The sequence below is a fragment of the Ixodes scapularis genome, unplaced genomic scaffold, assembly GCF_016920785.2.
Source record: "Ixodes scapularis isolate PalLabHiFi unplaced genomic scaffold, ASM1692078v2 PGA_scaffold1__304_contigs__length_218370807, whole genome shotgun sequence".
Lineage (NCBI taxonomy): Eukaryota > Metazoa > Arthropoda > Arachnida > Ixodida > Ixodidae > Ixodes > Ixodes scapularis.
In genome coordinates, this window is record NW_024609846.1 from 133,319,747 (window position 1) to 133,344,328 (window position 24,582).

Below are 24,582 nucleotides of genomic sequence, written 5' to 3' on the forward strand. Positions count from 1 at the left end.
GGATTGCCAATGCAGAGAATCTTCGACTTGGTGGAGTTTAGCTCTGCGCCGGACAAAGCCGCATAGGTCGCAAAAACCTGAAGCGCACCCAGAACACTGTCGCCATCCCGGGCGAAGAGCATCACATCGTCAGCGTACGCAGTCGCCTTGACCTGACCCGTTCCTGGGAGCTGTAGACCACAAACGTTCGAGGCTCTCTCAAGTCCAAGAAGGAAAGGTTCCAAACTGAGCATAAACAGGAGCGGGGAGAGAGGGCAACCCTGACGAACGCCCGCGTGACCGGGAAGCGTGCGGCCGGGATTCCATCGACAAACAAGTCGCTTTGCTTACCGTTGTAGAGACACTCGAACAGAGCAATGCTTTTCGGAGGTAATCCAAAGGCGGTCAGGACCCTGAACAGATATTTGTGTTCTACGCGATCGAAGGCCTTCGCCTGATCAAGGGATACTAGCAGACCGCCTGTCCGTCGGGATCGCGTGTACTCCACGAGGTCCCGCGTAAGGGCGACCAGGGAATGGATGGTGCGACCTGGAACCGAGCATGTCTGACGCAGGTTAATCAGTTCTGGGAGTACGGTCCGCATCCGCAACGACAGAACAGCGGTCAGAAGTTTGTAGTCCGCGTTCAACAACGTAATTGGGCGCCAAGCACCCGGGTCGCCATGGCTTCCCCCTTCCTTGGGGAGAAGAACTATTTGACCAAGCCGGGAGGATGCCGGAAGGCACTGTTCCTCAAAGAAAACCCGTAAAACGCCGCAAAAAAAAATCGCAAAGAACAGGCCAAAAGGTCCTATAAAACTCTGTTGGGAGTCCGTCCGGCCCGGGCGCCGAGCCTGATTTCATTCGCGAAAGGGCGTGTTGAAGCTCCGCCGGGCTAGGGCATTGCTCTAAGGTCGAACCAAAATCGTCGGGAACTGTTGGAAGCCCACAAAGAAATGGGTGGTCGAGTAGTTCAGGGCGACTAGCCTCATCTTCTGCCTGCGCGAGAGCCCTAAAGTGGGAGGCAAAGGTTGGAAGGTGGACTACGTCTGTGGGGATGCTTGTCGAGGGAACAGGGGCAGGGTTCCACAAGGGCGCGCTATAACCGGGCCGCTGAGCCCGCCGGGAGTATTGAAGGACTTCGGGATGAGTCGCTGGACAACGGTTTACCCAAGAAACCGTAGAGGCCGTTGTATCAGTGCGGAGTAGGCACTGGTAGCGCTGCTGAAGTTGTGCCAAGTACGTTTGCATAAGAGAAGTGGAAGCATCACCCCTACGGACAATGCGCATGCGGATAATCGTATCCTGAAGGAGCGCACGACGGTCCGCTCGAAGGTGCCGCCCCTGCATGGAGCATAAATCCCGCCACCTGCCCTTGAGGTGGTCCCACGTGGCGGGGGTCGGGCGCATTCCAACAAGAGACTGTTTTATTAGGTTGGACAGCGTCGTCTTGGCGGATTCATTACGCAAAACTCGAACGTCCAGACGCCAAGGACGCATGCCGCTCGCCTTGGGTAGAGAGAGAGCGACGATGACGGGGCTGTGATCCGACACGCGAACCGGAGTCGGGGGAAAAACAACCGCGGTGCATGACGTCAGCGCCGTGGTCAACCGACGCGGCACGTAAACGCGATACAAGTGGCAGCTGGTTCTGCCGTCGCTCCATGTGGGTTGAAAACTGGCGCCATGAAGGAAAGACCACGCATCCTCAAGTGCAAAATGACGCACCAGTCTCTGCAGTTCGCGCGCATTCCAAACTGATCGTCCCATTCCCGGGCCCCGGATGTCTGTCATCGAGTCAAAAACGCAATTAAAATCTCCCACAATGAAGCAAGGACAAGCATCGAGTAGATGGACGTCGAGGTTGTTAAAGAAGGAATGCGAAAAAGCGTGGTTCGCGGGGGCATAAACGTTAATAAGCCTGTACTTTATGCCCTGAAAAACAAAATCAAAACGGATCACCCGACCCTCCGTGTCAAACAAATAGGAGCCATGACGCAGCAGTTCATGGTTCAAGACCACAATACCTACGCCGCACGAACTCTGCGATGCAAAAGAAAAAAAAGACGTCACAGAAAAGGCAGCCTCAAATTCTGCAACCTCACGCCGGCTTGAAAAATTTGTTTCCTGAAGGCAGAGGATATCGGCAGCTGCTTGTTTGGCAAAGTGTAATATCTCCGTCTGCTTCGCCCGGTTGCAAAAGCCGCGAACGTTAAAGGAAATAATTCGCAGACTAGCCAGGAAAAAATAAATAAAAAGAAACAGTACCTTGTAACATCTACTCACTAAACGTCCTCAGCCGAGCTGAACGAGGTGTCACGTGAACTTGGTCGCGGCTTCTTGGGGCGACGACCAGCCTTGTCTCGTCCTCGAGGGGAACGAGAGCCGCTGCTTGAGATGGCGCGCTTGGCGTCTGGGGCCTGTCCCCGGCGTGCGTCTGTCGGATCTGAGTTGCCTGCGAGGTCCGAGGGCTCGGAGCTGTTGGTCGAGTCCTTGTTGCCTGCCGTCACTGGCGCCACGGAAGTACTTGAGGCTCCCAGGGGAGAGAGGGAGGGGTCCTCCGCCACAGGCGACTCGTCCTCCATGATGACGAGGCGCTCCTCGTCGCTAGAGACCTCGGGGTCCTCCGTCACCTCGCTCCACGGGGTGTGGGTGTCCACAGCACACAGGCTAGGTGCCGGTGTGACGAGTTGCGTCTCGGGGGCCATCGCACCCGCTGCGTCCGCCAGCGGAGCCGGAGGCGGTCGTCCCCCTGACAGCGCGGACTGGGAGTTCTTCGGGTCGACGTTGGCTTGGGGCTTGGATAGGGCTGTGGGCGCTCCTGTCTCGGCGGCTGGGCGAGGGGGAGACACCTCATGTGCTGGGGACAGCGGAGAAAAATCAGACGAGGCTGTCCCAGCGACCATAGACGAGTAGCTCCGCCGAGCCACGCAGTCCAGAGTTGCGTGGGAGCCGCCGCATCGCCGGCAATCAGACGTGCAACCTTCCGTAGCGTGTCCGATAACAGCGCACCGGTCACAGTGCTCTGTCGTGCAGTTGGCGCGAGTGTGCCCTTCCAGTCGGCACCGCCGGCATACCCGCTTGATGCCCGGGTAGTCGAAGGTCGCCCGGTGGCCTCCGATACGAAGGAAGTAAGGGCCGGGTCCGACTCCTTCATCTCGATTCTCACATATCTTGTCCCGGTCTTTACGGTTGGTGTGCTGCGGTACGTTGCATGCGTGATTTCCAGGACCTTCCCGTGAGCGGACAGGGCTTGAACCAGCAGGTCGTTGCGGACATAGGTGGGCAGGAACATGCAAGTGACGTTCGTCACCTGCGGTCCGGCTGGAACGATGGGGACTTGGGTAGAGGCGATGGTGATGACGCCGGCTTCGGTAAGCTTGGCGGCGGCGAGACGGCTGTTGATAACGATTTCAAAACTTTGCGCACCAAGGTGCTGCGCTGAGTAGACTTCAGGAAGTCCGACAACGCCGGCGACAGCATGGATGAGGTCATCCGGCGAGGTGCCCAAGGGCACGACAACGCCAAAGGCGCGAGCCTTCGGCGGGGGGAGTGCGGCGCTGACGCAGCAGCCATGACGATGCGTCTCTCTCAACGCAAAGACACGTACGACGGACCAGGTTACCCCTGGCCCGCGACTAGCAAGGATCCAGGGTTGCCAACCCCCGTCTCCCAAGCGGGCGTGCCGTGTTTTATAACAGAAGTCAGCACGCGCCCAGGGCGGGACGGGCTACCCGAAATTGCCGGTGATACGTGGTTGTATAAACAGAATATTAATTGTGCCGCGAAACCTTGTAAACTAAATTTTTTTAAAAACCATCACGTTCCTGCTATTTGGTATCAATCTCCAATAAAAGTTCCTGCAAAAAAAAGTTTTTCCGTTTCTTTTTATGCAAAAAACAAGCTTTCTAAAAATCATGGTAACCAGAGTCCAGATGCTGGCCGGAGAAGTTACTGTGGATGCTAGTAGAGGGCGCCACCGCCGCCTTGTTGTGGAATTCGCCGGCACCGCCAGCACCGCTCCGTAGACTTGTGCGAAGCTCTGTGCGACGACCGCCGCTTTAATGGCATTTCTTTTAAAAAGAATTGTTCCGAAATCATATGTCTGAGGAGTATCATGAAACTGCCTATTATTCACGTGCTCCACTGCTGCTTGTGGTTTTCTAATTGGGTAAGTGGTACGATATCACCTTCCGCGCCGTTATGAGCACTATCACGCTACCGTGCCGCTGAGACAAAATAACCACCCAATGACTCAGCTGAAAGTGATATATTCAAAGATTAGCAGAACATCCCACTCACGTAATACACTCCCCCACCTCCTTTGCATTTATATTCATATCGTAATCCGCTTAAAGGAGTCATGACATTACTTTTCATTCTTCCTTAGCTTTAATCCTCAACTCAAAAGCGGGTTGAGAAATCACGTGGTCGTGACATGATTTTGCATCGGTGCGATGACTCGAAGCTTTCACCGTGTTTTTGAGCACACCGAATAACTTGTCATTCGCAAGTGATAATAAGTTCCGTCAGGGCACTCACTTACCACGAACGCGAATCCGCATAGTTGTTAACGAGCGCACATATAGTGACGGAATTCTCGTGTGCAATGCGTGAGGTCGGGTCTCTGAGAACACGAGTGTATCACAGTGAAAAGGCGGAGAGGTTTCAAGGGAAATAAGGTACAAAATAGTCTCCTACATCTCTCAATGTTCGTAACCGAAAGGCTGACTTTTGACTTTCTACCCTCTTTATTTTGGCCCACTAAACGACATGTGAATAGTAAACCCCTAATGTAAACTAATTTCTTCCAGCCCAAAATTAATTTTATGTCGAACAACGAGGATAAAAGGCGCGAACACAACAGGACGAAAAAAGAACCACGTTCGACGCGGACAAGCGTCAACTTCCAACTGATTTAATGAAACACGAGATATATCAAACTGTCGATCCCCATCGCCTAAACACATGCAACAGCTAAAGGTTCCTATCGCTCATCGCACGCAGCCCTCAAGAAACACAATTTCTTTATTTAGCAGATAAAGGGATGGCTGCTAACGGATTTGTCAGCCGCTTTGTGTATACCGAAAGCTTTAATTTATCCCCATTCCATTTTCTTCTTCCCTCTCTTAATAAACCTTGTGGGCTCTAACAAAGGTTCACACCCGCATCGTTCGCAGTGCTCCGCAAGATGCTCACCCGAATTATTGCGTCCGGCTAGCTTGTGTTCCCGCGCTCTTTCATTAAGGCATCGGCCGGTCTGACCGATGTAAACTTGGCCGCGACTAAAAGGAATCTCATAAACCACATTAGTTACGCCCAGGGGCGGATTTAGAGGGGGCGTCCGGATGTCCTGACCCCGCTCTTGATTTCTGTATGTGTAAAATTTAGAGCATAAAACGAAGGAGATGGGGAGGGGGTTCCTAGACATATGGTACGCTGACCTACACCTGACCCCCCCGCCCTCAAGAAATTCCTGCATCCGCCCCTGGTCACGCCTTTTAATATTTTAATCGATCTGTACGAATTAACCCCAAACCAAATTTCTATTTAATTTCATGGCCCTCTTAAATTTGGAAATCAATAAAAATAAAAGCGCGTCGAAAAAAAAAAAAAAAAAAAAGCCTCGCGGAAAGTTTGAGTTTTTTTCCAAAGAGGGCAATGTAAATTACCTCGACGCGCAAGTTCGGAACTGAGAGTCTAATTTTAACATTGCCGCTTTTGTTCCGGGAAGCGGTCACAACACATGAACATGTCGGGACCACACCAAATCTTGTAAACAACTTTGGAACGCCGCCCAGTGACGGAACCTTACATTTTTTGTTACGTCCCTGTTTATGTTCGAAGTAAAACGGTGTTATCTATCTCATCAGGAAGACCATTTTTAAAGCAGCACTCAAAAAATAAAAATTGCAGAAAAAGTTTTTTTTTTTTTATTTACATGAGAAACTAGAGAAACACGGAAGCACACTATTTAAGTTTGAAACACTTTGGGGGCTTTTGTAATCGAACTTTAAACTCTAGCCAGCTGACATTATAATCGCTCTTTTGATTGTTATGTAAACCTCAGATACAATGAATACAAGTATGTTTTAGTGCATTGCCTACGAATGACAGACAGCTACTTTGACGAGCTCTGACTGGGCGCTAAGCATAAATCAAATTTTCCTTTCATGCTTCCCATAAGACGAGCGCAATCCTTTATCGCTGTCCATAAACTGTATCCCTTTCCAAGTGGCAGTTATATCACCGTTGCGAAAAATCGTACAGAATTCCCGTTTTGCTACCAGCATATATATATATATATACACTGTGGGTCGCTACCTAATCGACGCCCGATCGGGACGTGCCTCGCTCGCTCCCCAAGAAGTCACCCACACAGTGCGTGTTCAAAAGAGTTTACTGAAACTCACGCCGTTGGAGAGCCGCTCGTCGCTGTCGTCCCTATGACCTCCCTGACCGGTCCCTTTCAAAGTCGCCAGCCAAAGACCCCTTCCTTTGTCTCCGTTCCCCTTTTAAGACCTTCCCAAGTCCTTGTCCCGCCGACCGTCCAATCGGGAATCTTGCTGCGAGCCGACCCTCCGACGTCAGCGCTGGGTGAGGGGGCGCTTGCCCCGTTCCTCCCGGAGAGCTCGGTCGTTCCGCGACAGGAGGGCGACGGAAAACGGGAAGGTCACGGGGAACGAAGGAGCGCCCGACAGTACGGCGGCGGGGACCGGGAAGGTCACGGAGCGCGGAGGAGCCAGGGAGAGGGTCCCCACACCTCCCCTCCCTCAAGGCTCGGACCCCGGGGGGCCTGAGTCGGCGGAGGGTGGACGGTCCCCGGCCAGGAACTCCTCCAGCTCCGCCATCACCGTGTCCTCGGCGGGCGGAGGCGGGAGGGGTTCGGCCGGGCAGGCGAGTGGCACCAGCGGGGGCGGCAGCGTGTCCGAGACCGCGGTGGCGGCGGTCGCAGCGGTAGAGGCAGCGGCGGTTGAGGCTGCAGAGGTGGCCCCCTCCTCAGGAAGCTCCCGGGCCGCCGGGGGCCAGGAGGTCGGGCCGGTCCCTCTGGAGGAGCCGCAGCGCCGCCTCGACGCACGTGGGGGGGCCCACCGCCCTCAGCAGCTCCTGGTCGCGTGGGCTGGCCTCGTGGGTCTCGCGGTGAACCACCGGCACCCGGCAGAGCCAGCAGGGGTCCTGCAGGTCCGGGGCCAACTCGAAGGCGGACAGCGTGTGCCCCAGGAAGGGCGGCGGGACCTCGACACCGGGCGTGTCGTGGACCGGTCTCGGCTGGTCCCGCCAACGCTGGCGGGACACGAAATGGAGGTCCCGCTGCCCGTCCCATGTCGTCCAGGTTGCCACGGTGTGGCATGGCCGCCGGCTCCAGGCCCGTCCCCCCTGCGGTGACGGTCCCTCTCTTCTCCTGGAAGGAAGTCGTGCGGGGCGAAGAGGCCTGCTCGAGCCTGGTCCTCCCCGCGCAGGCGGGCCTGACCCACTCTGCGGTGTGCCAGCGCGGTGGCTCGCGGAATCCGCGGAGCCCGCCTGGCGCTGTCCGGACCCAGCGTCCGACGCCCGATCGTGGGGCCACCTCCATGGTCGCCGACCTCGGGAGTCGGGCCGCCTCGACCCCGGGCGCCCACCCCGGGTACTTGGGGGAGCATTAGCGCCCCCGTTCTGGCCTGGCGGGCCTCCTGGGAGGGGTCGTCCCCGACCAGCGCCGGCACGTGCTCGGCGTCCGGCGTCGTTCCAGAAAGGCATTCTGTGGGGGGGAAATACAGTTAAAAACACAGAAATGGATTAAACCCTGCGCCGCAGATTGTAGTGACGGCAGAAACTCCTGTTAGAAGTGAGCTCGCCGACAGTGTCATGCACCGTCCGGCCAGCGCGCTCCATCCGTGCTCCGGACTGCGTCTGCCGTCCGGCCGAGACGGGGCTTTCCCCGTCCTCATCAGCCGCTTCTCGTCCATCGCCGTCCTGGTCGCGAAGGTAGTACACCTTTAAATCGGTCACGTGAACAGGGCCAGACTCCTCGGTTGTGTTCGACCGAGTGAGTCTGTACGTAAGCCGCGACACTCGCGTACTTACCTCGTAGGGCCCATCCCACTTCGGAGCCAGCGATGCTGCGAATCCGCAAGCTGCATTACTCAGTGGGTGCATTCTCCTCAGAACCAGGTCTCCGACGTTGTACTCCAGGTGGCGATGGTTCTTGTCGTACTGCGCCGCCTGCTCGATCCTTGCGGCATCGAGGTTCTCTCTAGCGTCGTGCAACGCGCCCGTCAAGCGGCTTTTGAGCCCGGCCGCGTACGTAGAGAGTGGGCGACCCGATGCCCCGTCGCTGTTTCTTAACCCGTTCTCTAGTGGAGACGGGAGCTCCTTACCCAGGTTCAGGAACGCTGGTGTAAACCCGGTTGATCGGTTCACTGACGTCCGAATGGCGAAACCCATCTCGACGATGTGTTCGTCCCAGTCCCGGTGTCTCTCCGTCAGCGCGATCAGCATGCTCTTCAGGTTGCGATTCACTCTCTCAGTGATATTGGCCTGAGGATGGTACGGTGTCGTCCTCTTGTGCTTAATATTGAGGGCCAAGCAGGAGTCCACGAAGACTTTACTAGTGAAATAACTAGCATTATCGCTCACTAGACACTTGGGCGTTCCGAAACGCAGGAAAGTGTCTAACAACTTTTCCCAGATTCGCTCCGAGACCAGTTTTCTCAGGGGGTACAGCTCCACCCACTTCGAGAAATGGTCAGTGACCACCAAAAGGTACTGATTTCCCCGAGGACTCCTCAGCAGCGGGCCAACGATGTCGCACGCGACTATCTCCCACGGGTAGTGACTCATCACCGGCTGCATCAACCCCGGAGGTTTCCCGCCTCTCGGTTTCGCCTTCTGGCAAGCTGGACAGCTACGACAGTACCGAAATACGTCCTGCCTCATTCCCGGCCAGGTCGCGACGCGACATAACTTTTGAAAAGTCTTGCCGCCGCTGCCATGACCCGCCAGAGCCGAGTCGTGGAAGTATCTGAAAAACTTCCTGCGTAGCTTCCTAGGAATCACCACCCTGAAGGGAGGGTCGTTCCCCTCCTCTTCGTCGATCGCGGGGATATAGCGGAGCAATAACCCATCTTCGCCCAGCAGATACGAATCGAACGGCGCGCCGATTTGTCCGTCAGTGTTCCCGGTGTCAACCGCAATTTCCGCAAGTTTTCCCAACACCCGCTGACAAAATCCATCTGCTCCCTGGGCCTCGACAAGCTCTGCCTTGATTACCACTTCCCCCAAGCCACGATCCTTTGCTCCCTCGTAGAGTGACCCACCGCTGCTACGAACTCCGGCTGCTTCCCCTCCTCCCAGCTATTCTCTCGCTTTCCCGCGATCGCGGGGGGCTTCTCCCCCGCGCACGGAGGTATTCTCTATCGTCTCCCGCGCTCTTCGCCCCCCAACGGTCGCGTCTCCTCCTCCCGACCACCGTCCTGGGGTGCCCGAGAGAGCGCGTCCGCAACCTTGTTGCTCGAGCCCTTTCGGTATTCGACAGTGTAGGAGTAGCGCTGCAGGGTCAGAGCCTAGCGAGCCAGCCTTCCCGCTGGCTCCTTCAACCTCTGGATCCATGTTACCGCAGCGTGATCCGTCTGTATGACAAAAGTCGTACCGTCTAGATAGAGATCGAACTTTTTCAAAGCGAACATGACGGCCAGCCCCTCCTTCTCCGTTACGCTGTTGTTGCGCTCGGGCGGTGTAAGCGTTCGGCTCGCGAAAGCCACAGGGCGCAACTGCCCATCGTGCTCCTGTAGCAACACCGCTCCGACACCGTAGTCGCTCGCGTCCGTCTGTACGACGAAATGCCGGTTTAGATCTGGTAAATGTAAGCTCGCTGTATCAGCTATTGCCTTCGCGAGAGACGCGAAAGCCGCGTCGTGCTCCCTCCCCCAGATCCACCTTGAGTTTTTCCGCAGCAATTGGTTCAATGGCTGTGCTAGCTCCGCGCATCCCGGAATGAACTGCCGATAAAAACCGACCATCCCTAGAAACCTCTGAAGGCTCTTTACGTCACACGGCGCTGGATAATTGAGGATGGCCCCCAACTTATCGTCGTTCGGCTTCAACGTACCGTTGTCAACGATAAAGCCTAAGAGATTAACCCTCGAGGCTGCGAGCTTACCTTATCTGGGTTGATCGTCAACCCAGCCTCCCCCATTCTACTCAGAACGATCTCGAGATGAGTTAGGTGCTCTTCGAACGAGTTCGAGAATACTACGACATCGTCCATGTAAGCCATGGCAAAGTTAAACTTCGCGTCCCCCAGCACGATGTCCATCAGCCGCTGAAAACTAGACGGCGAATTCGATAATCCGAACGGCAGGCGGGTAAACTCAAACAACCCCCTGTGACAAGTGAACGCTGTCTTTTGGACGTCGTCTGGTGCTACCTGGATCTGCAGGAAGCCTCTGCTGCAGTCCAGCGTGGTAAAGACCTTCGCGCTACCCAGCGAGTACATGATGGACTCAATAGATGGAAAAGGATACGCGTCCCTTTTGGTCATCTCATTGAGTCGGCGGTAGTCTACGCAAAAACGGGCTGTCCCGTCTTTCTTCGGCGCTAGCACTACCGGAAATGCCCACGGGCTTTGCGACGGCCGTACGGCCCCCGTGTCCAACATTTCATCGAGAGCCTTATCTAGGAGAGCTCGCTTGTGCACACTCAGCGGTCTGGGGTTACAACCCCACGGCCTAGCGTCTCCCGTGTCTATCTCATGTTGTAAAACATGCGTGACTCCCGGCCTCTCAGTAAACATAGCTGCGTGTCTAGACAAAGCGTCCGCTAACGATCGCCTTTGTTCGGCCGGCCCGTCGAAAGAAGCCACGATCTGTTCAACGTTATGTGGTACGGCCCGCGCAGCTAACACCTGCTCCTCGCGCAGCCTAGCGAGCGAACATTCCGATCCCTTCCCCAAACTAGGTGGGGCTACAAAGGGGATGAGAGGGGTCAGCGGGTTGTAGTGGTACCCGTTATTCTTTAGGTCTAGAATGATCCCCTCTCGGCAAACGAAGTCCTGTCCCAAAATAACTGGGATTGACATGCCCGGCAGGTAAACGAAGCGCTGCCTCCTTCGCTTGCCGTCGAGGCCGAGGTGAAGGCGAACTGCGCATTGCGCCTCGGCCGATCCCGCCGCTAAACGCAACGGAGTTGCAACTTCGCGCATGCACAGGTTTCTTTTGCGGCAGTCCGTATACACGGAGTCTCCGATGAGAGAGAGGGTTGAGCCGGTGTCGACTAATGCTAGATAATCTTTACCACCGATCTCTACCCGCACGTACGGACCCCTTTCAGGTGTCGAGTCCTGAGCCCGACATGCCGACGGCGCGAACGCTACCCGATCGCTGCCCGCGACTTCCGCCCCGTCGGCGAACTGACCCGGGGCCTCGGCAGCGGCCGGCAACCTTGATTCGGGCAACCCGATTACTGGCGCCGGCCCCGCGCGTTTTCCGAGTATCCGGATTCCGCTGCCCACGTGCAATGCCGCCTGATGTGCCCAGGCTGGTGGCACCTGAAGCACCTGACTTGGGCGCGGTCGTCGCGTGCTACAGTTGATCTGTTGCTAACGGCACGCGGCGCGCCGCCTCGCCGAGCGCTGTTGTCGCTGCCGCGAGCGTCGTAACGCGTTACGTCTCCGCGGTATTCGACCGCGCCGCCCCCCCTACGGGGTTGCGCCCCGGCTGAGTGTGCGCTGGCTACCCTGCGCCTTTGCTCGAAGCCGAATGGGTCGAGGGCCCGAGGTGGAATGGCTCCGCCATTCCCGCGATCCGCGACGGCCACGTACGCCGTCTGCGACTCGACGTAACCGTCCGCGGCGCGTCCCGTCCACGCGCAACCCGGCTCCAAGGACTCCTTGGCCCTTGGAGGGGGCCGATACTGCAGCTCAGCGAGCAAGCCTGTTTGAACCGTGCGCGCCTCTCTCGCCAGTGCTTCGAGGTCTGCGAAATCGCGTCCTCGAAGATACGCCTTAAATCTGGGGTGGCACTGGCGGATCGCCCTCGCTACTTTCTCCGCGTTAGGCGCGGAGGGTTCGGCCCGCGAGTAGAGCTCCTGGAGTGCACGGACGTACTCCACGAGGCTCTCATCCGGGTGCTGAGTGCGGCTCGCCAGCTCGTCGCGAATCCGCATCTCGTAGTCGGGAGGAAGGAGTTCCTCCCGAAACCGCGCCCGGAAGTCCGCCATTGATTGGAACGGCGTTTGCAGCCGTCTCCAACGCGCGGCGTCGCCCGTCAGTGCAATCGGCACGATCTGCAGCAGGGCTGTTGCGTCCGATGCCCCCAAAGCGGTTACGTACGCGTCTAAATCCTGCAGGAAATCGTGCACCGATTTCCCGTCGGAGTACCCCGAGTACGTCGGCGTAGGCAAGCTCAACCGCGGGCGGTGTATCGGCAAAGGCGCGGCACTCGCGACGCTTGGGGCTGTCCCCATCTGCCGCGACATCGCGTCCATCATCCGCGTCATCGCGCGCATCAGTTCACCGGCGTCTAGCACGCCTTCCGTCGCTGGTGAAGCTGGGGGCGAAGGCCCAGTCTCCGGGGGCGCGCGTGAGCCCGAGTCTCCGCTAATCGGAGCAGCCCCAGCGCTATCTCGCCCAGGCTCGTCCTCCGACGAACCGTCCTTACTCGCGCCGGTGGTCGACCTGGTGTCGACCATTGTCACTTTCTACCAACTCGAACACAATTCGCAAAATTCGAGCACGCTAACCTCCAAAATCCGCGAAAACGGAAAGTGCGCGACCTCTCAGGGAGGAGCGAAAGCAACGGCCAACCGATCGGGCTCCCACGTGGGCGCCAGATTATGTGGGTCGCTACCTAATCGACGCCCGATCGGGACGTGCCTCGCTCGCTCCCCAAGAAGTCACCGACACAGTGCGTGTTCAAAAGAGTTTACTGAAACTCACGCCGTTGGAGAGCCGCTCGTCGCTGTCGTCCCGGTGACCTCCCTGACCGGTCCCTTTCGAAGTCGCCAGCCAAAGACCCCTTCCTTTGTCTCCGTTCCCCTTTTAAGACCTTCCCAAGTCCTTGTCCCGCCGACCGTCCAATCGGGAACCTTGCTGCGAGCCGACCCTCCGACGTCAGCGCTGGGTGAGGGGGCGCTTGCCCCGTTCCTCCCGGAGAGCTCGGACGTTCCGCGACAGGACGGCGACGGAAAACGGGAAGGTCACGGGGAACGAAGGAGCGCCCGACAGTACGGCGGCGGGGACCGGGAAGGTCACGGAGCGCGGAGGAGCCAGGGAGAGGGTCCCCACAACACAGACCTCAAGCCAGCTCCCCTGATCCCATCCGGGTTCTGGTTTATATGGGCAGCAGAGAGGCCGTCACTAGGCTTGGGCTCACACCCCGTCAGGGCTCCCTCTGCCAGCGCATTAAGACCCTATGTGCTGAACTGCTCTCCACCCGCAACATAAAGGTGCGGGTGGGTTGAGTACCGGGACACGCGGGCGGCCGAGGCAACGAGGCCGCTCATGCGTGTGCGAGCGCGCAGTCAAGCATCCGCTCCGACCCGGATATTTTGGTCCTACCTGCACTACTCGACCCCGATCCCTGGGAAAAAAAGGCAGCAGCTAAGAAGGCGGATCGCCTTAGTGTCAAGGAGCAGACCCCAGCCAACCCTTCACCCCCACCGAGAAATCTGCCTAGAGGTGCACAAGTGCTCATTCATAAAGCACGCACCGGGGCGGCTATTACTGAAGACGTCCTGGTCCGATGGAGAACCTACACCCCCGAGAGAGGGCGCCCGCCTGCTGCAGAATACTCAGGCGATACATCCACCTCACACGCGAGTTCCCACTCCGAGTTAGTGGAGTCCACCGAGGCTCCCAGGCCGGCGGTGACCTGCTCTACATGTTCTACAGGCGTTCCCCCCACGGTCCGACATCTACTGTGGGAGTGTGCGGGGCTCCAAACTGAACGGAGTTGTTTTCTAGACCCCAATGTGCGTGCCTACGAGGACTGGATTAACCCCAAGAGTAGTTAGTGCCTGTGCGAAAGGGACGCTGCTGTCCCTCTGGGACTTTGCGCGCGCGACGGGCATTGGCCGAAGGATATAATAACTTTAATTTTCGTTTTCTTTAATCCGCCCCCTCTAAACCGTCCCCCCCAGGCCGTCGCGCCATCCTTATCTTAATAAAGCGTAAGAACAACAATATATAAATATAAATATGTATACTTTTTTTACATTTGGAGAACAGTTAGTGTTTTTTCGTTAAAGGCCCATGAAACGAATTTTGGGCTGGAATAAATCAATCAGACCGGTTTCGTGGCCGAGTGGACCAACTACCCCTCTCTAGGCAACTGTGTCCACAGTAAAGAAAAAATATTGAGCCACCATCTTGGCACCACGTGCCTGTGAGTTTCGGACTCTGGGGATATTCAGTGACAAGCTGATAGCCATATTGCTGTATCAGAGCTGTGTCATGACTCTTGGAAACTTTGTATGTACTTATCATTCTTATCACCACCCTTTCTGTTTTGCACCCGAAGCATCGGCTGCCTATATTATCACGTCCCTGACAATAAACGTTGTTCACAACCCAGCATGTCTCCGTTCGGACGCGTCGTAGCAGTGGCGACGAGAACGAATCAACGCGGGTAGTGGCGTATTGCCACCCTGGGTAAAGCATGGCGTATCAAGTGCCGCAGTTCGACGATGGGAAAGACAAGTGGGCCTCGTAAACCATCCGGATTGAATCCTACTTCGAAGGAAACGAAATCAAGGAGGACGCCAAGAAAAGAGCCCTGCTGGTGTCCGCCCTCGGATCAAGAACAATTGAAGTACTGAGTGGCCGATGTGCTCCAAAAGGTGAGCGAATTAACCTATAAAGAGGTCGTGACAATTCTAGAAGATTTCTACGCGCCACCACCAAACGAAATAGCAGAAAGTTTCAAGTTTTATCACCAGACCCAGAAAGAGGGAGAGTCGGTGCAAGAGTTTATCGTGCAACTCCGACGCATAGCTGACAAATGTAATTTTGGAAACATGCTAGACCGGATGATTCGAGACAGAATTATGTGTGGCATTCGAGATACGGATGTTCAGAAGCTGCTGCTGGCACAGCCGAAGCTGACATTGCAAGAAACTGAAAGAATCGTGCGAGCCGCTGAAGCAGCCACGCAAGGCGCGCAAGAAATTAAGCAACCGGAGCCGGCAGAGGAACCAGCCCCAGCCTTGAACGCGCTCACCGAAAAAATGCGAAGATTCAACTTCAGGAAAACAGATAAAGGTTCTCGCGTGCAGGCTAACTTGTGCGGAAGATGCGGGAACGCAGCGCACGGAACAGAAACATGCCGGTTCATGAACATGAAGTGCTTCCAGTGTGGAAAGAAAGGTCATGCAGCCCGAATGTGTCGCACGGAAACCAAGAAACAAGCCAAAGCTTGTTCGATACACGGAAACGAAGCCAGCAGCGATGAGAGCGACATGTCACTGCAGCTGTTGACCTTGAAGTCGTATCTCTCAACAGACGAACAGTTGGTTGCACCTGTGCGCAGGAAATTTTGTTGGGGTGGCGCCGACATCGTCATGGAGGTGGATACAGGTTCGCCGGTCTGCGTAATCTCAAGGGACGTATATGACAGGCACTGCCATGGCTGGCCGAAGATGGAACGTTCGAGACTGAAGTTGTCATGCTACCTGGGGAAGCTGCCGGTGGCTGGTAAGCTTACGCTTGCCGTCAAGTATTGTGACCAAGAGGTGACGGCGACACTGACAATCCTAGACTGCGCAGGTCCAAGTGTATGTGGACGCGACTTAATACAAAAGTTGAACTGTCTTGGAACACCTGTTTTGAAGTTAACGGCGGCAACCGAAACCGCGCAGGACGTCGAGCTGAAAGAACTACTGTCAGAATACGAGGAGTTGTTCAGTGACGGACTGGGTTTGCTGAAAGGCCCGCCAGCGCATCTATATGTGAAAGAAGGAACTGCACCCAAGTTTTTCAAGGCCAGGCCTCTGCCATACGCCATGCGTGACAAAGTGTCTAATGAACTGGACAGACTTGTCAAAAACGGTGTTATCTCTGCGGTTCCTCACGCGGACTGGGCAACACCAATTGTCCCTGTTTTAAAAAAGGATGGGACCATAAGAATTTGCGGCGATTTTAAGTTGACCGTAAACTCAGCCTGCTGCACCGAGCAATATCCACTCCCCGTAATCGACGACCTGTTCGCGGCACTCAATGGGGGCGACAGGTACAGTACGTTGGACCTTCGAGATGCGTACAATCAAGTGCCACTCGATGACGAATCCAAGAAGTTAATCGTCATCAACACGCACCGTGGTCTCTTCTGTTTCAACCGGCTGCCATTCGGTATTTCTTCCGCACCCGCTATCTTCCAGCGCAAGATGGAGAGCCTGCTGCGAGGAATACACGGCGTACAAGCGTATCTCGATGACGTCATTGTCACGGAGAGAAGAAAGGAAGACAGGAGCGTGCTCAAGCAGGTGCTGCAGCGTTTCAATGAGAACGGAGTCAAGCTGCACAGAGGGAAGTGTAACTTCTGGCAGGACGAAGTCTGCTATCTCGGGCACCGCATCAACAAAAACGGCCTACACTCTACGGAAAAGAACCTGGCGGCTATAATGGAAGCAAGGAGCCCGAAGAACGTAAGTGAACTCCGCTCTTTCATAGGACTTTTGACCTACTACAGCAAGTTTCTGCCCAACATGGCTACCCTCTTGGCGCCACTGTACAACCTTCTAGCGAAGAATCAACGCTGGAAATGGGACCAAGCAGAGGAGCATGCTTTCAGAAAGGCCAAGCGGGTGTTATGTACGGCAGATGTTCTTACGCATTTTGACCCGTCTAAAGTTTTACGTCTCGAGTGTGACGCATCGCCTTATGGGGTAGGGGCTGTGTTGTCCCATAGTTTCGGACACGTGGACAGACCAATAGGATTCAGGTCCCGGACGCTATCAAAGGCAGAAAGAAATTATTCGCAACTTGAGCGTGAAGCATTAGCCCTAGTGTTTGGGGTAACCAAATTTAGAGATTATCTGTTGGGGCGGGACTTCACGCTCGTTACCGACCACAAGCCCTTGGTAGGGTTGCTGAGGGAGGACAGACCTACACCTGTCATGGCGGCGGCCAGAATTCAGCGCTGGGCGTTACTGCTAGGGGCATATCAGTACAAGATAGAATACAAGCCGGGGCCCCAGAACCAGAACGCTGATGCACTGAGTCGTTTACCGATAAATGTTCCTGACAAAGAGACGGACGAGCTGCCAGAATATGTGCTTTCAGTTAACCAACTCGATGATACTATTCTGTCAGCACAACGATTGCGGTCATTAACCTCGGAGGACCCGCTACTGTCCAGGGAGAAAGACTATGTGCTGCACGGATGGGCAAAGCACCTAGAGGATGACGACCCACAAATGCAACCCTTCTTTCACAGGAAGTTGGAACTCACCGTAGCCCAGGGTTTGCTCTACTGGGGGCACCGGGTCGTCGTGCCACAGACAGCACGTGGAGCGATGCTAAAAATGCTGCACGAGACCCATCAAGGAGCATCGGCGATGAAGGCGGTCGCGCGGACACTTCTTTGGTGGCCAGGGCTCGATGGTGAGATTGAACATCTTTCCCGGAGTTGCAGTGCGTGTATGCAGGCACGGCCGATGCCGCCATCATATGTTCCGGTGAAGTGGCCGGAGACGGGAGAAAAGTGGTCGCGATTACACCTGGATTTCGCGGGACCGGTGTCGGACGCCATGATATTAATTGCAGTGGACTCTCACTCAAAGTGGATAGAGGCGGTGGCCATGAAGAATTCGACTGCCGATTCTACAATAGCAGCTGTGCGCGAAATGTTCAGCCATTTTTGGGATACCGAAGACTATCGTGACAGACAACGGGACTCAATTTACGGCAGAATCGTTCTCTCGATTCCTCGCGGGAAATAACGTAGAACATCTACGCACTGCTCCATACCACCCTCAGTCCAACGGGCTAGCAGAAAGAGCAGTCAGGACGATTAAGGATGGTCTAAAAAAGGTCACGCATGGTAACCTTGCTACGCGTTTGGCTAAAATATTATTCGCGTACCGCCGAACTCCTTTGGCTGACGGTTCTTCGCCATCACAACGACTGCTAGGCTACCAGATCAGATCTCGTCTAGACGCCTGCCTGCCGTATCCTGGTGCTTCATTGGTGCCTTTGCAGGAACCCCGTAGCAAGCTGTGGCCCGGAAATCCAGTTTGGGCCCGGAACTTCGGAGAAGGAGAAAGGTAGTTGCCAGGGACGGTAACTACAACGACCGGAGCAAGGATGGTCTCAGTGGACACACCGTCGGGAGAAGTCCGACGTCACATTGACCAGATCCGTTTTCGAGAGCCGCTGGCACTCAAAGTACCAGGGACAGCTGCAAAGACAACGCAAGGCGCTCGACAAGATGCAGTACAAGATACAACACCTGCAGAACCAAATATCAGCACCACCCAGCCGCCAGAGTTGCGAAGGTCAACCAGAGAAAGGAAGCCTGTAGATCGCTATAGCCCCTAGGGGGAAGGAATGCTGTATCAGAGCTGTGTCATGACTCTTGGAAACTTTGTATCATCCTCCAATGTGCTTATCATTCTTATCACCACCCTTTCTGTTTTGCACCCGAAGCATCGGCTGCCTATATTATCACGTCCCTGACAATAAACTTTGTTCACAACCCAGCATGTCTCCGTTCGGACGCGTCGTAGCACATATGAAGCAAATTTCATGTTTCAACTCGTCGCTAGAGGATGGAGCTCTTATCGTACTTAGTTTAATTAGGGAGCCTTCATGTGCGCTTTGCTAGGGTGATGCCACCCTTTCTAATACCGCTCGCCGACAAACCAACAGCCATTTTGGTTCTCGGCGATAATTCGTGGGGCTTATAACCCTCCCGGAAACAAGCACCTTATCTCACAAGTTCGGAGCAGCGTTGTGGAACCCACGGAGGGAGGATTAGCATATTCCCCCTCGGATGGGAGGACCGATGGACACAAAGGTCACTTTCCGACGCAGAGGGAAACAATGAGAGGAAGAAAATGGCGGTGGAAGAGGATTCATAATGGAACAGCGCGAATTTTTGCAGGGACAGAGGAAGATACTGGACAGGACGAGCGCTGACTAACAACTGAAAGGTTTATTCTCAGGAAACCACGAAGAAAAACATACGACAACACGACTCTCTAATCACGAATTCAACCTCACTGTCCAGCTGGACTGTGAGGTCGAATTTTTAGATCGGGGATGACGCATATAACATTGTGTAACTGATAGCGCCCAATCTTTTGAGGCGCATGCGCATTTCCATCGTGATTAGAGAGTCGTGTTGTCGTATGTTTTTCTTCGTGGTTTCCTGAGAATAAACCTTTCAGTTGTTAGTCAGCGCTCGTCCTGTCCAGTTTCTTCCTCTGTCCTTGCAAAAATTCGCGCTGTTCCATTATGAATCCATACCAACTCGCCCAGTTATCCTGTTTACTAAGGTGGAGGAGGGTCTGGGAAAGGGAAACAGGCAGTTGGCATCACTCTATGCGAAGCGCGCATGAAGTCACCCTAAGTTTAATTCCTCCTCGCCCCGCGTTTTACTCCTTTCCGTAGAAAGCCATCCTCCTTGCCCTCCTTCCGCACCCCGCCCCCCACCGCCATGTCTGGGCGAGGCCCACAAGGCGCGTCCGCCTTCGTGCCGGGTCGTACTTATTTTCTATTGCATACGGCGGACTAGAGTTTTTATTTTTTTATTTTAATATGAAGACCTTTCTAACGTGAAGAAACTAGCTTTTGTGCAGATTTATTGTAGCTCTAAAGCACGTGAAGAGGTCTTGATCAGCAAATATAATAACGCAAGCAGAGTTGGAATCGCTTGGGTGTGCAGGCAAGCTTTCTCTAATTCCGCTAAATGAAGAAAAAAGAAATGCCAACGTAGTTTTGAATATTTTGGGAAATCGGCGTGCACTGCAAAAATATATTTTGTTTACCCGCTTATTGCAGCAAGAGCTGAGAGCAGGCACACAATAGACTGCACCTCTCCCTGAGTGTAAAGAGGTTCGTAGGAGGACTGCGTTGCTGGCGGGAGCTCGTGCCGTCGCTTTGAGCATGGATTGAGCACGCGCCCGCAACAATCGCAGTCCATAGCGTTCGTTCTACTAAAACTTTTCATTTTCTTGAATAAAGTGCATTTGCAGACTCGGCATCACTCGAGTTAGGCAAATAAATGACACCACAACGCGTGCAAAACCAGGGCTTTTCGGTGATTTTAAGCAACTGCTCGTTTTGCCAAACCAGCGGCTTGCTTTACTTCGTATACATTTTATAAACGTCCAATACTACCTAAGACTGTGCACATGCGACGACTGCTATTTACGCGCCTCGTGCATATAACTACCCACCAAATACATTCACTTGTATCGCCTCAGTTAAAATTAAAAAAAAAAAAAAAGAAATAGCGTGATCGGTTGCCTTGGCAGTGCGTTTCTCATTTCGCCCATTTATTACCAAGGCCCTCTTCATCCTTACTCTGTTTCGAGATATTGTTTTGACGTCCTCACGCGCAAGGTGCGCCCTTGAGTTCACTTGCAAGGCATATAAGCTTTACCGGACACCCGCGGGCGTGCCTTACTGCATGAGTTACATATGAGGAGAGAGTGATCTTTCAGCAAAGCCTTAAAAAGACAATAAAAATTTTTTTCATTGTCAATAAAAAAATGTATTAATCAGAAATGACAAATCACATACAAAGATGAAGACAATAAAATATATATTGTTACAAGGCAAAATATTGCACATTCGGAAGAGGTCGGTGTGAAAAAATGGAAGGAGTTATAAATGGGCTTGAGTTTCCTGAGGTCAGTCTTTGCCAATATCACTGGCTCAAACTGATCGTTCGTGAAGTGAACCTGAAAAATAAATGCAGCATCGCATATCTTTAGTTGCCACTTGTGAAGCATCAATCGCGGAAATATGTTGCACAACAAAAGTGCGAGTTGCTCGATCGTTGGTGACTCTTCTTTCACTGACGCAATATGCTCCTGGTAACACTGCAACCCACTTTATTTTAGTGGCACTTCAGTCTCTCACGAATTGTTCTTAAAGGGGCGGTGCGAGAATTTGCGGACTTTGGCTAATTAATTGCGGGAATCGATCCCGGCCACATATAAAACGAAAGACCGAAAACTATTCTTTCCTGCTTGCCCTAGTTTTCATTAAAAAAAATAAAAGAAATTGGTATCTCTGGCACCCCTCAACTCAACATTGAAGCGGCACCAGCTTCGCCTGTGACGTCATTCGGAGTGGCGTTGGTTTCCGGTTGGGTTCTTCTGGCTTCCGTTTCCCCAGCGCTCGCCGGCTCGCCAGGCTCGCCGCTCTCCCGCTCTCCCGCCGATTCCCGACCAACATGGCGGCATGGGCGGACGGCCTGAGCGACGTCGAGCGCAAGATGCTTGCGTATAGTAAGTCAGTTGGACTTGTGCGGCGGGCAGTCGACGCGGCGGGCAGTCGAAGTCGAAGTCGAGGTCGAGATACCAGGAACAATAACGATACCATGATACTACGGACCACGACCAACGCACTCCGTCGAGCGAGGGAAAGACAAAACGTCCGGGTTGCTCGTGTAGCCGCCGTAGGCCCCTCGGGCGTCGACGGATGATGGCGACGGCAGGTTTTGTTGACTTGCGGTAGATCGCGCCACAAGTAATTCATACCCTTTTAGCAGCAATATTAGGCTTTTGAAGCGTTTCTGCATGCCTAAACAACAAGATTTTTTAAACTTAACCTTAAATCAAGCTTACAATTGCCTAACACTATCACTTACAAAAACCACTCCGAAGGCGTCACACCACAGGTTCCATTTGCAACCACCATGTGGCCGCAGGTTGGGAAAAAAAGCGTTTTTTATTTTGCGATTACGCAGCGAAATAGAGGTATTTTGGGGTATGGTGGCACTTTTTCTCTTACTTATGCCGAAGTAAACAATATAAAAAATACAAGCTGCACATTCGTTCAGTGTTAAAATCATTGCACCGCCCCTTTAATTCGGCCGACTCAGTGTAAGGGAGCGAGTCAGCTTTCATAATCAAATACGCGGGAAAAGACGTGCCAAAGTTCTTCGCGCCGGTAATTTTGTTCCGTGTTTATCTCGTCTCAAGCTCTTATTAGTCGATCTTCATCGGCGAGACCGATAGAGACAGTTAATACGATTCAGAGTTTTACAATGACTTACCTGTCAAAGTCTCCCTCCGGAGGCAGTCGAAACTTTTCCGGCCGATCCGGTTGAGCCCTTCGAGTGTTTTTGTTTTGGTATATCGTTCAGTCACTCCCGCCGCGGCTATCCGCTAGCCGCTACGACTTCCGCTCTATGTGGCGTAGCGGAACCACCACGTTCGGAACCCTCTACGGACTACAGCGTTACGAGAGCTAACGCAACGCCACTAGCGGCTCTTTCGGACACTAGACTCGTGTAAAACTGTATTCTAAAGGACTTCTTCGCAACAATTTTATTAACGTCGTTTTCTGAATAGAATATTTTGTTCTTTATTGAATAACGTGCTAATCGTTGCTTCTTTTGTAAGTAAATGACTATTATGTTTGTAATTGAATACAACTGGAGGGCCAAACTGTCGAAGCTAAACCGATATGAATCAAGCGCCAAAGCCACCGAGAAAAATCTTCATAAATTAATGAAAATTACCGTGGCTCTTCTGTTGTCTTGTTCACCGAAAATGAAACGCCACGGAAATCCCTCATATCCTCCTGCTTGCTCGCTTCCCTGGTCAGTTTTGTCCTCACGACAAAGCGGCCGAGCACGAGGCCGCCACCTTCGCTCGCAACACCACAAACTGCAAAACTTTTCTTCTTTTTTAGATGCGGAGCATCTCTTGCTCGGGCTATGTCCCGCGGCGTCGTAGTCCGCACTCACACTACGCGTGCGCAACTCTCCTCGCTGCGCGTGCGTTCTCTCTCTCTCCAACAGCTGCGCGAAGTGCACGCAGCTACCAGCTGCGTCCCTCTCTCCAACAGCTGCGCGTGAGTTCTCTTTCTCTTCAACAGCTGCGCGAAGTGCACGCAGCTACCAGCTGCGTGCACTTCGCGTGCGTTCGCTTCTACTCACACCGCGCGCGCAGGCGCAACTCTCCTCCTCTAGTTTCTTCTCCTTCAAGTTTGAATATAAGCAGCGGTAGCGCGCTGCGCGCGTTCAAGGGGAGGAAGTGGCTGAGTGGGCTAACGCGTCTCAGCTCGGAGCGTGGAGCGAAAGCTTGCGCTGGGAACCTCCTGGGTTCGAGTCCCCGCCACCCCCGCCCGTTTCGATCTGGATGAGTTTCGTACCGGCACGCGTTCGTGTGATGACTACTGCGTGATGCACGTTAAGAATCCCAGGTTAGCGGTTGTACTGTACCGGCTAAATTTCTCACCTACAGCTAAGAGACCGATTACCCGTTGAGGCGCATTTCATCAAGGCAGTATAAACATAAAGAGCAAACCAATTTCTGCGCGCGTTCAGTTCACCGCTGTTGACTCCACTTCACTTCGTTCTTCCGAAGAAGTGTGATGGAACGATGCTCCGCATCACCCCATGGTTCCCCTCGGGAAGATGGTGTAATTTTTTTTTTTTTTTTCTGTGGCCGTACTTAGCATGTTTGCCAAGGAGATTAGAAGGGGAGGAGGGGGAGGAGGGGGAGGGGGCATGACGTAAGCCGTGTAGCCTCCACAAGCCATGCTCATTTTCCTCCTTACCCTCCTCACTTATCGGGCCAACGTGACTACAGCACGTGACCTTCGCGTTGTTGATGGTTGCGGGTAACAGGGAGCGTGGTGCTGGAGGATTTTATTTATCAGCCATCACAACTAGAAACTCTAGCCCGCGCCCAGCCGACCGATTCTACGACTGCTGCGCTTCGTTATGTACCCTCAACTGTAAAGTAAATGCATTCTTTTTTCTACATAGCGTTACCATCCTGAAAAGGATAGTATTCAACCTAGGCCACTAGCGCTGTAACGATTGCCTGTTGGTGTGTTTAGGGTAATGTACAGCGCATCTGAGGGGAGCATTCTTTTTGACCTCCTGGCCACTAATTACTACAGTGGCCAAAGCAAGAATAAATTATACACACACATGATTGCGTAACTTTGTCGACCCGACAGGTTAGACCAGGGCGGTACACAGAAAATGTCTTTTTTTTTTCTTTTGGTGGGGGGGGGAGGGTTTCCGGAAAATGGTGGCCATCTTGAATGGCCGTTTTTTTATATTTACTTAAAAAAAAAATAGAAGCATATGATCGGCCTATAATTAAAGCGAAGCTGAAGAGTTTTTCGCAAAAAATGAGTTAATGGTTGATTCTGACGTGTTTTGGCCTGCTGAGTCTAAATATCGCAACCATTTGACCCAAAATAACCCCTAAACGCAAAAAGAAGCGAAGAAAGGAGAAGCGATCGCCGCAGCGGCACGCCATTGGCTAGTCACGCGTGACGCGCCACTACGTCATAAAAGGACCATCTCGATTGTCGTTTGTTCCGTCGCCTGCGGATGTAGCCGGACGCCGGGTCTTCTGCTCTTGTAAATCAGGTTCGGCTTCTGATTTTCCGAAATCTTTCGGTGAATCCGAAAGAGGAATGTGTCCAGACGAC

General features: G+C 53.8%; 1 protein-coding gene and 1 long non-coding RNA gene across 2 annotated transcripts; one reads left to right on the forward strand and one right to left on the reverse strand.

The window, feature by feature from the left end:
* Window positions 1-11,414: 11,414 nt before the first annotated feature.
* Window positions 11,415-13,589, reverse strand: LOC115331397. The gene has a single exon (XM_040207134.2). The coding sequence runs from the start codon at window positions 12,642-12,644 to the stop codon at window positions 11,415-11,417; it is 1,230 nt and encodes a 409-aa protein (XP_040063068.2). The 5' UTR covers window positions 12,645-13,589.
* Window positions 13,590-16,549: 2,960 nt separating this feature from the next.
* LOC115312419 lies at window positions 16,550-18,198 on the forward strand. The gene is made up of 3 exons (XR_005714946.2): window positions 16,550-16,595; window positions 17,387-17,553; window positions 18,151-18,198. It is a non-coding gene; the product is annotated as an uncharacterized LOC115312419 (long non-coding RNA).
* The last annotated feature ends 6,384 nt before the right edge of the window (window positions 18,199-24,582 follow it).